General features: G+C 30.7%; 3 protein-coding genes across 3 annotated transcripts; 1 reads left to right on the plus strand and 2 right to left on the minus strand.

Moving 5' to 3' along the window:
- Window positions 1-7,035: 7,035 nt before the first annotated feature.
- On the minus strand, window positions 7,036-7,938 carry LOC134838162 (BET1 homolog). The gene is made up of 2 exons (XM_063853633.1): window positions 7,778-7,938; window positions 7,036-7,713 (listed from the first exon to the last, which is right to left on the minus strand). The coding sequence occupies exon 2, from the start codon at window positions 7,676-7,678 to the stop codon at window positions 7,331-7,333; it is 348 nt and encodes a 115-aa protein (XP_063709703.1). The 5' UTR covers window positions 7,679-7,713; window positions 7,778-7,938; the 3' UTR covers window positions 7,036-7,330.
- Window positions 7,939-8,019: 81 nt separating this feature from the next.
- LOC134833899 (dynactin subunit 2) lies at window positions 8,020-9,512 on the plus strand. Its single transcript, XM_063848392.1, has 3 exons — window positions 8,020-8,152; window positions 8,210-9,037; window positions 9,118-9,512. Exons 1-3 carry the CDS (start codon window positions 8,117-8,119, stop codon window positions 9,406-9,408), a joined length of 1,155 nt encoding a protein of 384 aa, XP_063704462.1. The 5' UTR covers window positions 8,020-8,116; the 3' UTR covers window positions 9,409-9,512.
- A 118-nt stretch (window positions 9,513-9,630) lies between these two features.
- LOC134833891 (protein germ cell-less) lies at window positions 9,631-13,661 on the minus strand. Its single transcript, XM_063848379.1, has 3 exons — window positions 13,356-13,661; window positions 11,449-12,745; window positions 9,631-10,150 (listed from the first exon to the last, which is right to left on the minus strand). The coding sequence occupies exons 2-3, from the start codon at window positions 12,723-12,725 to the stop codon at window positions 9,886-9,888; spliced, it is 1,542 nt and encodes a 513-aa protein (XP_063704449.1). The 5' UTR covers window positions 12,726-12,745; window positions 13,356-13,661; the 3' UTR covers window positions 9,631-9,885.
- Between the last annotated feature and the right edge of the window lie 24 nt (window positions 13,662-13,685).

Consider the following 13,685-nt stretch of genomic DNA (forward strand, 5'->3'; position numbering starts at 1 on the left):
TTAATCACGTGGTTGACAAATTTTATTAAACACGTGATTAAAAAGTAACAAAACCACGTGGTTAAAAAAAATTTCTTCAAAACACGTAGTTAAAAACTTTGAATAAAATACACTAAAAAATATAAATAAAAAATAAAAATTCTTGCAATTAAAAATTTTCTAAACCACGTGGTTCAAGAAATAAATTAACCACGTGGTTAAAAAAATATTTAACTACGAGGTTCAAAAATTAAATGAACCACGTGGTCAAACAAAATAAATTCTCGTAATTCAAAAAATTTTTAAACCACGTGGTTGAACAAATCCAAAAAAACCAAGCGGTTAAAAAATAAAACTAACCACGTGGTTAAAAAAAGGATAAACCACTGTTAAAAAAAGTTTAAAGCCACGTGGGTAAAAATTCAAATAATAATTGAAGCACGAAGTGTAAAGTTCATAAAACCACGTGGTTAAAAAAATAAATTTATCACTTGGTTGACAAATTTTGAAAAACGACGTGATTTAAAAGTTAAAGAAACCACGTGTTAAAGACATAATCACGTGGTTTAAGCAATCTTAAATAAAAATGCGTTATATTCGTTGGTAGTTTTTTTAAATGAAAACTTTTTAACTTTTTTTTCAATTCTCATGAAATAAAATCCCGTTGTATCAAAATATTGACTCAGACTTTTTCTATCATCATCATTCAAATATTAACATTGCAAATCGTCATCTCATTTGCATAAAATAACACAATTGAAAGAGATTTATTTCCTTCTTCATCAACCTTTTACTTCTCCTTTTTTTGTTGAAATATTGACTTTTTTTCGATTTAAATGAGAATTTTTCCTTCTTTTCAGATCGGATGAAATATTTGTTTTTAAAAATATATTCAATTTTAAGTAGTTCCAAGCGAAAAAACACTCGAATCAATCAGTTTAATTGATGTTGGAAGTAAAGAGCAATCAACACAAAAACCCGTGAGTCAAAAATTTAATTTGAATTCTTTTTTTGCTGCGATGTCCAAAGAATCTCATTCACATGCAAATTTTTCCATCATCATCATCATTCAGTTGGTGGGAGAAAAAGAGGACCGTAAGCCAAATTGACACCATTTTTCGCTCCGATATTTTATGATGTGGTAAATTTTTCGGTATTATATTCACATTTTATGAATATTTATGACTTTACCATCAACGTAAAGCCGCACAAGTATGGTCCGGTTCTCGTGTCACCCGTATTTGTTTATGTATTTATGGGATTATTATTAATTCCCTGAAGGATTGTTTTTTTTTCGCTCTTTTTCTGAGCGATTTTTATGCAATTTACCTGGTTTTGTTGCCCATTTTACTATTTTTTTAAATTTTTCGCAATGAAATAAAGTCTTTTAAAGTTGGATGCTCCAATAGTTGTTCGAATCATGAATAAAAGTGAAAAAGTCATTACATTGTTATTGTTCGCTCTTCCGTATCTGTCTATTTTGCAGAAAAAAATCAAACAAATGAAATAAAGTTCAAGTCCCGAACAAAAATCAAATGATTGAATGAACACTTTTTTTGCCTAAAAACATTTGAACGCATTTTCTATCAATTTTCCAACATTTCGAAACACATAATTGTGCAAATGTAATTTCTTTTTTATTGTGTCGTTTCGATGTTGCCTTGCCATTCGTAGTCATCGTCAACAACATTGGCATGGATGTGACACAATGAAGTTGACCAAATAAATTGAACATGCAAAAAAGTGGCTATCGACATTATTTTGGTTGCAAATGTTCAGGTATGATGTTCAAAAATTAATAGACATTTTGTTTTTATTTTAGCAAATTGTTTTTCGAAAAAATAAAATTAAATTATCACTCGAGGTGAGTATTTTATTTTAATTTTTTTTATTTTGATTTTTTTAAATTTTTTTTTTTATTTTTTTTTTTTTTTTTATTTTTAAATAAAATAATTATTAATTTTTTTTTTTGGAAAAAATAATTAATATTTTTTCCATTTTAAGACAAAAAAAATAAAAAAAAAATAATTAATTTAATTTAATTTATTTTTTTTTATTTTGAAAATTTTATTAAAATTATTATTTTTTATTTATTTTTTTTTCAAATATGAAAATATTTTTTTAATCTATTCAAAAAGATTAGAAATTAAATTGAAATAATTATTTCTTAATTTTTTTTTATTTAATTCAAGCATTATTGCCACTGCTTTTCATGAAAATTTAAACTAAAAAAATATTATTTTCTTTTTACTTTAAATCAAAAAAGAAAAAAAAAATAAACGACAACTCTTCCACCGGATAGACAAATCAAATTAAACTTTGTTGCATAAATCATAAAATCGTCTCCCCATTTTTCATGAAAAATCGTTCAATTTTTTCTCGGTACCTACATCTTCTTCCCAGCACTTTATAATCTCATTTTATTCATTTTAACACCTCCATACACGATAAATTATATAAGATAATATTTCAAAAGGAAACTTTTTATTTTCATTTCATTCCTCAAGTCGAGCGAGCAAAAAATTCTTCCTCATTCTCCGTTTCTCGTCTCACGTATGCATCGATATGTTGCATCTAAACGAGCAAAAAACACTGTCCTACGAACTAGGAGGCGGCAGCGGTAGCGGCAATAGATGAGTGTCAGTACTGAATAAAATTCCCATAAATTTACACCAACACGTTAAACTTAACAAGCGAACGAACACTATTATAAAAATGACAACTATTGCAAATGCATAGCGATGCCTGGATGGGAAAATATTTATGTACAAAATAAAAGTTAATCGTAGCAGAAAATATATTTGACAGAAAAGTCATTCAAAATTTGTCAAATGTCAGCGTCAAACGTGCATCACGTGAAACAAGTGAACAAATTTCAACCGAAAAAACCTCTAAAATAGAAATAGGAGGAAAATTTTCGAAAAGTTTTTCTTTTTAAAACTTTAATCTGACCATTATCTTCTGAAATTGAGCATGTTGTGGTTTTAAGGTTGGATTAATTAACACTCTACAGTTCTTGTTTTTCCTACTATTGGTCCACATTTTCTCATTTTATTTCGTGATACGAGCTTCAAACACACATCGGACCCTTTCTAATTCGAATTATGTTTAGACAAAATTGCAATGTGAACAACTGAAACATTTTTACTTATCGACCCATTTTAAAATAAACCTCTTTTTGTACAACAGCGAACGTTTTGGTCAACAGATCAAGCCATTTTTTGAGCGCCGGTCCTTCAAGTTGGTCTACCAATCCTCACAAAATGTGCGATAATTGCGTAATTGGCTGGCATTGTTACCTGTCTATCATTTTGTGCAGCAATTGTCGCAGTTAACTAAACGAATGTTGGAAAAACTTGATATTTTATTTTTGTTGCAACAACGAGCGAGAGACAGACAGGAATTAAATGACCTGAACATGACAATAATAAGATTAAATGAGAAAGTGGGAGAGACAGATGGTTTTAAACGCAATTTCAGGTGAATGTGCGGTTTTTTCCTTGATTTTCTCAATTGTCTGACCTCATGTGAGAGATAATGGAGGAGAAATGATAAAGACATTAAGGTGTTTTTAATTTGCAGTTAAGTTAACCGCTTATTGAGTTTTTTTAAATGAAAACTATGGCGATGATGATTGTTTTTGCTCAAATGTAAAAAATTCTTATTTCTTTCGCAACTGTGATATTTAGTCAATTAGGCCGATACAAATATCAAAAATGTTCTCGATTTCATAGATTTTCTTTTAGAAAGGAAATATGTATATCGGATATCTATTGGAAAAGAAAAGCACCATTTTCTATAGAATTGCATTAGATAAAGGTAAGAAAAATGTTTGTACAGTTGATATTACATATTTGTAAAATTATTGTTAATAGACATACGAAAAATAGATAGGCAAGAAACTAAGGTCAAACAACAGAAGAAGGAGGACTGCAACAGGACAGTGTTCAAGCTAAGTCCCAAATAAGGAAAACTCGTGCTGTCACCCTCAAAGTTGAATGGTTTCTTCCATACGCTATCGGCGACTAATTACATTATGTCCAGAACTAAATGGTAGGTTTGATTAAAATGATTTTAGTGGCTTATTATACAATCGACTTTAAAGCAAAAAAAAAACACATTAACGGAACTAAAAAAAGAAGGTTTACAGAATAACAATTTCATTCGATTGCAGCAATAAAGTATTACGAATATAACTAACTTTCGTAACAGGAAGCAACAGCTAAACCTGTGCAAGGATTTAATTGATTTCATATCCAAATAAAATAAAATATAATACTGAAAAATACTGAGATATTCATCATTTTTGCGAAATTGACAAAAATATGATTTTTTTTATTTGAAAGATTTTTATAATTAAAATGGGAATGTTTTGAATAGAGCAAAAAAAATGCAATTGACGATTTTGAGCAAGAAGAATAACTGTTGAAGCCGACGAGTGTGCTCAAAAGTATAAGTCAGTGCATGATAGAAGAGGAGAGCTTAAATTTGATTTTAAAAAATGATCCTCTCATGAAATAATTATCTTTTTAAATTAAAAAAATTATATTTCTAAACTAAACAATCGATATGAGATATTCTCTTAGAGATTTTCTTTAAAAATATTAAGTAGGTATGGAAAGAAATCGAAAACATTTTTGAAAATTGCTTTGGCCTTTTACGATTTTTTATAAAATATTCAAATAAATTTCAATTTGTAGTAGTAAAACAATCAATTAAAAAAAATACTATTCAAATAGAAAATATAATAAAAATTTTAGTCAATGTTAGTCAAACTAACAAGAAATATAAAATATAAATTAAACCATTAAAAAATTTGAAAATCTTAATGAAAATATTATAGTCATATAGAATTCAGAATACTAACTCTAAAAATATAATTAAAAATTCCTACAAGCCCACATTTGACGAATATATTAAACCAAAAAAATTAATTTAATTCAAAAAGCATGACCTCACTCCATTTTCAAACGTAAAAAAACTAAATAATTAAAATATCACAGCATTTTGTGACATTTAAACGAATAATCGCAACATTTGTCCCGGATTTTTTTCTGCGTACCCTTGGCTTCGTTATCCTCACAAAATATCATAATTACTCGTCGACCTCGGGTGTGTGTGTGCGAAAAATATGATTAATTGCAACATATTGTGCACTCATACATGAAAACACATGTCATGTAGACGCACACTTGATTCTGTTGGAGTAAGCTTTTTATGACAAATAATATGCGGTTTATAACTGACCATTTTTGCCCGATTTTTATTTCATTCGAGATCTTTTCATTTTAAATAAACGTTGCTAATATTTTACAGCAAATTATGCAGAGATGCCTTACAAGTCGGACAAATTTATTAAAATTGTGGCTTAAAAAAATTTGCGAGAGTTAATTAAATGAAAATAATTTATTTCCGTCCCAAAGACAAATCATGGATCATTTTTCTCCGTTCTAATTAGAATTCATCAGAGTTCCATTTGCATGTACCGCCATGTAGGTTTCCTCCGTTCCATCCTTTCGCATCTCATAAGATCGAGCAAAGACATAAATTTTTTGATCCACAATTGGAATAAAAGAAGGCAAAACTCCGATATCGAATTCAAAGTTATTAAAATAATATTTTCCAACGGCAAGTGGGCAGGTAATTGTTGAATTTGTGTATTTCTTCAGGGCTTTAAAGAAAAAATTGAAGAGAAAATCATTCGAATTTTTCTTTTTCAGTAACCGACAGCAATTAACGGTCCGATTGACGAGTGTGATACGAGGTCCAAGAGCTGGAACTGACACTGCTTCAATTTGAAGGAAGAAATTGTCGTGAGGTTTGAAAAGTTCAACTGTTGCTGAAATTTTGCTGACACCATTTTTGGTCTTTATAGTAAAAGAAGAATTTATGCGACCCTCAAAATGCTCAGCGACGATGGAATCAATGACATAATATCGTTTTGCGAGGATAATTCCTGTCAAAAATATTAGAATTACCAAAAATAGTAAAATTCGAACCATTCTGGTTAAAAATTCACCGAAAACTGACTGAAAATGTCAAATCGCTTAAAAATTCATCAAGATCATAATCAAAAAAAATTAGCAATTTAGTCAAGATTTATCATTTTTGACGATTTTTTGTTGTATTATATTTTTTTTTTCTATAAAAATTGTAAAGAAACATCGTAGTTAAGCTCCAGATGTTGCGCGACATGCAACGAAACTTCACAAAAATTGTGTCACATTTTTAATTTAAACATTTTTTTTCCTGCAAAAGAAGTACATCTTCAGTTCACCCACTTCCACATGTTTTTGTTCGCTGCAAATTAAAAATGTTTTGCAAGACATGCACCGCAAAAAAAGTACTGAATGTTGCGAGAAAAAGATTAAAATGTCACGATGTTTTTCAAGTATCTACGAGGAAAAAAGTAGTTTTTGTTCATTTCCACGTCATGACAGATGTGACGCATTTCCATATGAGATGAAGTCGCTCCCAATGAAACTCAAAAATAAAATTCAAAGTTCTATTTCAGAATTTTACAAAAATAGTAATGAAGAAAACCTTCAAAATTAGTAAAATTTTGACCAAAATTATCGATTCTTAGGGTTTTTACTCGAAATTATTCAACATAATTTATTTTTTATTATTTTATAAATATTTTAATTCAATTATGATTTTTCCCACTTTTTATAGTTATAAAATCGTAAAGAAAATTTAAAAAGAAAACATTTGATTCATTTTTTATAAAATTTAATTTGAAAAAAGGTTTCAAAAATTTTTTACTTTTTGAAATAAAAAAAAAATCATTTAAAAAATTAAGAATTTAAAAAAAATGCATAATATAAAAGTTTATTATAAAATTATTAATTATTTAATAATTTAATTTAATTAAATTAATAATTATTTTTTTTGGTCTAAAAAAATAATTTTATTTAAATTAATTTTAATAAATAAAATTTTATTATATTTTTACTTAAATTCTTACTTGAACTTTTTTTTTATTAAGAATAGATTTTAATTGAAAAAATTTTGGAACCTATTTTTGAGTTTCATTTGTCTAAAAATTCAAGACTTTATTTTTTAAAAGCGCTCGTATGCTTTTGGTAAGGTGACTTTTGGCAAAGCATTATGAAAATGTGACACGAAAACACAGAAGACACGAAAAAACGCATAATAAATAATTTATTATCAAAAATGTTATCTGACTTAGGCAGACTTATTGCCAGCTGTTGTTGTTTCGAGCAAAAAAAAAATGAGACAAAAAATCGTAAATATTTAAAATTAAATTTTTCATTCCGTAACTGATTTTTTTTTCTTCCAAAAAATTAACATAAAAATATATTTATAACAAATTCATTCATTCGCTAAACTATCTAAAGGCCAGAATAATGTACAACAAGAAGAACACAAAAAGCGCAAACAAGAACATGTAACACCAGTAGCTCCGATGCCCGCCTTTCCCCAGTCGCATCACGCGTTTCATGTTACTTTTCAGGAATCCGTCTGTCTTGTCGATATCGTCGTCAAAATCGCGCAACAACGCATTGTGATACTTGACTTCATTGCCAATTTCGATGGAAATGTTCTTGAGTGCGCCAATTTTGCGTTTCAGATCTTCCGACATTTGCTCGTTTTCCGTCTCCAGCATGTCATTGTGGTTCATGCCGTTATTCGTTGGCACCGGCTGATACCCATATCCTCCCTGAGTTCGTCGCATTCTCTCGTTGAAACTCGCCACTTTGGAAAGATTCGCTAAAATTGTGAAATTTTTTTTGTTAGTGAAAGTTCCTGTACAAGATGTTAACGGAAAAAATACCTTTTTCTACTGATTTTTGAGAAAATTGTTGATTTCGATGCAAAGCTTGTGTCTTGTGAAATCAGAAAATTATCATTTTATGGGAGAATCCCGTCAGATTCTTCAATAATTGATTAAAAAGTGGCCTTGATTGAATTTATTACACGTATTGTTTTGATTTTTTTGATGTTTGGGGTTTGTGTTCCGAAGAAATTGTCATCCTTTGAATACAAATGTCAAAAAAACTGTCTTTTATTCCGAAGAATATTAAATCTGATGTCACTTTTTAGCAAAAATCAACACAAAATTTGAAATTTTTGCATTTTTAATAGTTTTTACCGAAGAAATTGCTCTTAAATCATGGCTGATCCCAAATTTGCCAATCTGCCTTTCATCGTAAGTCATTAAAAACCTTAAAAATCCCGAAAATTCATTAAAAATATCGATTTTCAGGCACACGACCAACCCGATGTTTACGAGACAGAAGTCACAGAAGGAGGAACTTCGGATTTTTACGAAGAAGAGCCCGAAAACGAGTGTATCGAACGCTTGCACATCAGCACGAAAGACTCTTTCAACAAGTTCAAGGGCAAATACTTGACGGGCAAGGTCGATTTTTCCGATAGTGTCGGCAAAAAGATCCGCATTGGCTACGATGCTGCTTCCGTGGACTACGAACTTGCGGGCGAGGGTGAAAAAGAGACTCCCATGCAAAAATATCGTCGTTTGCAATGCGAAATGGACGAATTAATAACGGAAGTTGTGGCGCTGAAGGCCGAACAAACGACCAGCAAGGAGGAAAAGGAATCTTTCGAGGCAATCAGTAACGTTGTCGGAGCTTCGAAGAAACTTCTCGAGAGTTTGCGTCTGGAACAGGTGCTCGGAAAAGAAACAACTGCCAAAAACGCGGATCTCGATGTGAAAAATTTACTCAAAGAAGTGGAGGCTTATAAGAAAAGTGGGGCGGATGCATCGGCACCCATTCGAACGATCACGGAAAATGATTTGGCGCGTTCGACACGAATTGCGGACCTGGAGCATCGTTTACATGAGTTGGAAAGTGTGGTAGGTGCAAAACCCGATAAGCTGAGTCGTCTTGCGAGTTCTCTCGGGACAACAAATTTGCTCGAGGCTGTGCAGCAAATTTCTACAAAGGCAGCGCTTTTGCAACCATCGCAATTGGACGTGATCGAGGGGCGTTTAACGAATATCGCGAATAAAATGGATGCCATCAACGAGAAAGCAAGTGGGACTTCGCAGGATTCGGCTCGTGAACAGAAGGTATTTTACGATTTTTTCCTAAAAAATAAAATTTCATTTAAATTTCTTTAAAATTTTCTTAAAAAAAATTTTTTTTTTAGATTTCTGAGCTTTATGACATGGCAAAAGCCGCGGAACAAGTCGTTCCCATACTTCCGGATATCCTTCAACGCATGCAAGCCTTGGAATCTCTCCATAAATACGCGACCAACTTTAGTAAACTTTTCGCTGAATTAGAAGCCACGCAAGCCGACATCTTGAGTGGCGTCTCAAACAACAAAGCCTTGCTCGACGGGGTCCAAGAAGCTTTCGCAATCAATTTAGTGTCAATCAACGAACAAGTGAAGAACTTGGAAGAACGCGTCAAGAAAGTTTCCATTCCAAAAAAATAAATTTCGTAAATTATTCTGCTTAAAAAGTATTTAAAAATGTAGCTTGATATCAAATAAAAGGCTAAAAAATGCATCGTTTTGCAATATAAAATTTATTTGTTTGATCTGAAAAAAAAAGTTTTTAATTTTTTTATGACTAAGTACACTTTTACACATTTAAATAAAAATTTTCAATTTTACTTTAATTCAACTCCAAATAAAATTCAGAAATCCCTTAGTTTCTACACTTAAAATTTAATTTAAAAATCTTTGTTAATCTTACAACTAGAAGTGTGCTGATGCTTAGAATGCGAGTAATGTTAGTTTTGGTATATTTTAACTTTATTTTTTCAAAAATATTCAAAAGATTATTTCGTGTGCGTGTTTACATCAAATTCCTGAAAGTTGGCACTGGAAATAATAAACTGGTAAAGTATGACAAGAGATACTTTTGAAGAAAAATTAGAAGCTCTCTTAATTATTACACAAAATATCAAACTATGATTGCTTGACGGTTGGCGTTGAGCGTCCTGGTTGCGGTAGAATTTCGCGCGAAGCTTGCGTCGTCGTATTCGAGTCGGTTTTCGGGGTTTGCGGTGGTGTCACAACGAGAATATTGGCAGAAATGAGTAACGGATATGTAAGCTCGGTATCCATATGCAGCAGGTGAACCTCTTCGTTCTTGTCTAATGAAAGGCTTTTGATGTCTGTTGTCTGGCTGTGTTTTATTTGTCGTTGATCGTTCAATGAAATTAATGTGATTCTGGAAAAAAAAATTATTAGAAAATTAAAAAAAAATAAATTCAAAAATTTTTTAATTTTTTTTTTTTTGAACATTTTTGAAATTTAATATAAAATAAAAAAAAATAATTAGGGATTTAATAAAAATTATTGTAATTTTTTTTTATTTAAAAGGTCAAGAAAGAATTTAATTTTTTATGAGATTTAATAAAAAATTATTAAAAAAAATAATTTTAAGGCGAATAAATTTAATATTTTCATTTTTTGTCCCATGAGAATTTTCTCGAGGGGGGGGGGGAAATAAAAAAATAAATATTTTTGAATTTTTTGTTTGTAATTTTTTAACGTTTTTAGATGTTAAACGTTGATTCTTAACATTTATTTAATTTTAGTTTATATTATTTTAAAATTTGAACTAAAAATTAAAGAAAAATCAACAAAATTTCCCAAAATAAAAATTTTTGAAAAAAAAAATAATTTTGGTCACGTGACTTTCAAAAAAATGTTTTTCAACATTTCAATAACATTTCGTAATTAAGCAAATTTCTTTAGTTTTTTTGTATAGTTTTACCATGAACAGTAATTTTTCATTATTTTTTAATATAAAAATTCCAAAATATGTCAAAAATATTTGTATTTTATATTTAATTTTTATTTTTCCTTCTGAATTTTTTCGACAAAATCCGAAGGGGGGGAGACAAAAATGGATATATTAAATTTATTCGCCTAAATTAAAAAAAACATTAGGAACAATAAAAAATCAAATTAAAATTTTGAAAAATGGAATTTAGAACAACTAATTTTAAAATTTGAACATTCAATAATCATTCATAGTAAAATAAAAACAAAAGTTAAAACTTTTGTTAAACTTAAAATTTTTGGACTTTGTTTTTAAATTTAAATTTTTTTTTTTCTTTTTTAATTTTTATAATAAATTTTGTATGTTTTCCATAAATTATTATTTTTTAAAATATTTTTCAATAAAGAACTCTTGAACATATTTTAATATTTTTTTAAACAATTGAGACTTAAATGTATTTAAATCATTTTTAAATCAAGCATATATTGATCTAAATTAAAAAAATAATAAAAACTTTGATAAAGGAAAAATTTAAATTTTGTATGAAAATTTTTTTTTTTTTTTGCGAAAACCAATTTTTAGGACAAAAAATTTTTAAATTATTTAGGAGCGGCCTAATTTCTAATAAATTAAATTTAAAAAAAATAAATTTTAATTTAAGCCAAACTTTTAATTTTCAGAACTAGCGAAATTTCTTTAAAATTAAAAATTTGAATCAATTAAAAAAACTTGAAACTTACTTGATTAAAAATTGCCTTTTGACCTGAAGACTCAGCAAACGCTCATTTTCCGTTCGATGATGTCTCTTAATCGACAGTGTCCTCGCATCAATTATCAAAACCAAATCCAATCCAAAGTTGAAACCCGTCCATCGCCACTTTTGGAAATCTTCCTCCTGCAAAATTCTTCCGCATCGCATACAAGTCTCGTAAAAAATACTCTCATCCACGTCCTTCGTTGGTCCCTTGTCAAGCGAATGATCAATGTGCAACATATAAACCCATTGCTCGAACACCGGCTCATACAACCACTGAATCGGAATAATTTTATCTTGCTTCAAAACCCGAATATCCACGTAGTGATTCAAGAGATTCCGCAGTCGCAGTGCCCGAAACGCCTTTTCAAACTGCTTTCCCTCGCGCGTATTCAAAAAGGGCACGTCACTTTCACGTTTCGCGAAATAAGTCGAGTGATCGGGTTGCTGATTCGGGACAACTTCCTTCGAACCGTCGGTTTTTTCGGGCGGCGTGTATTCCGGAAAGAGTTTCAAGAACATCCACGATCGCAAAATGATGTACAAGGAAAACTCGGTTTGCATCACGCAAAGATTTGGACTAGAAGCGAGTGCTGTCATCAAATCGACATCAATTCCACTGAGACGTTTGCTGCTTTTCGAATAGAATCCCATGAAATTCGTTAAAAGCCATTCGAAAGCGACCTTTTTAACGCTATGAACGCCATACGAACAGGCAGTTTCGTAGTAATTGACCGCTGTTTCGCTGTTAGTTGTTTCACACATGACTTCGGCACATTTCTCGATCAGTCCTTCGAGTTGAAAAACTGCAGCTGTTGCTAAAATTCCAACAATTTCCAATGGTTCGAGCACAACTTCGTCTTGATATAATGATCCAAAGACAATATCAAGGGACTTTATCGTGATATTGGGATCCGTAATTTCAATTGCCACAAAATCATCATCCGACTCGCGCCAATTGCCGCTGAACATGGAACTGAAATACGGACTTTGACAGAGGTAGATTTTGTGCAGTTCGAACGTTTTTCCGAGAGCGCGCACGGAAATGTCCGACGATCGGGATTCTTTGTACAGCGCTTGGTAAATATATTGCGTTGTTGATAGGAGTTTCTTCCTTTTTGGCGTATTTAAGGTCGTATCGAGACTATGTTCGTCTTGAGACGACTCGCTATCGTCCTCATCGTACTTCCGTTTGCGTCCCTTGATGATTTGCGATACATTTTGGGCTGCCGTCGCAAACTGTTTGCTCATAAGAGAGCCCATTGTGTGTTAAGTTGACTTGTCTAAAAGTAGAAAACATAAAAAAATGTTGAAATTTGATGATCTATTGTGTAAAATTTCAATTGTTGTCAACTATGTGGGTTGGAATGAAACATAAAATCATAAAAGAGAACACACTTGATGAAAAAAGATATTTTTTTATGAAAAAATGTCGCTTGAAATGTAATTAAACCCAACCTTCACCGAGTGCGACGATCTCATTTCTGATAAAAATATCCATATTCGTCACTAACCACTTAGCGAACGATCAAAAAATCTTCTATACCTATACAAATGTATATCACATAATTAACCGGTGAGTTCATAAAAAACACTTGTCGCACGAAAAACTCTTCTTTTCCTCTTTTTTGACCATTTTTCGTGTATTTAACGTCGTTAATGTAAACAAAATAAACAAAAATTATTCAAATCACACACAATCCATATTGTTCATGCCATTGCGATTGAATTGCGTATGACATCATACCCGTGTAAATACCTCGAGACTAGACAGACTTGTTTTGAATCGATTGCGAAACCGACTGCTGCACGATGAATTCACATTCTAAACAAAACACTGCCCATTTTCACTTGAATTTCCACGAAAAATTATCAATAAACAAATAAAATCACCTTAAAATGACCCGAATTTCGTGCAGATCTTATCACATTTGGTCATCGATGTACAACAAAGTTGCTGGACATGAAAGGTTTCGTAATATATAAACATAAACCTTTGTCCGAAACTTTGTGTGTGAAAGGGAAACAACTGGTTTCGAGCCCTTGAAGGAAATTTTTTGCCTTGTCCGTAATTGATTTTTGACACTTTTTGCACACACGAGTGGAGGAAACGTGTTTTGCGGATTTTTCGATGACTGGAAAAGGTAAAAAATTATTATTTTTGTTTGCACTGCGTTGTTTTGATTTTCACGATACAAATGACAGATGAGTTGAGCGTAGGGT

This window comes from Culicoides brevitarsis, chromosome 1, assembly GCF_036172545.1.
Source record: "Culicoides brevitarsis isolate CSIRO-B50_1 chromosome 1, AGI_CSIRO_Cbre_v1, whole genome shotgun sequence".
Taxonomy (NCBI): Eukaryota; Metazoa; Arthropoda; class Insecta; order Diptera; family Ceratopogonidae; genus Culicoides; species Culicoides brevitarsis.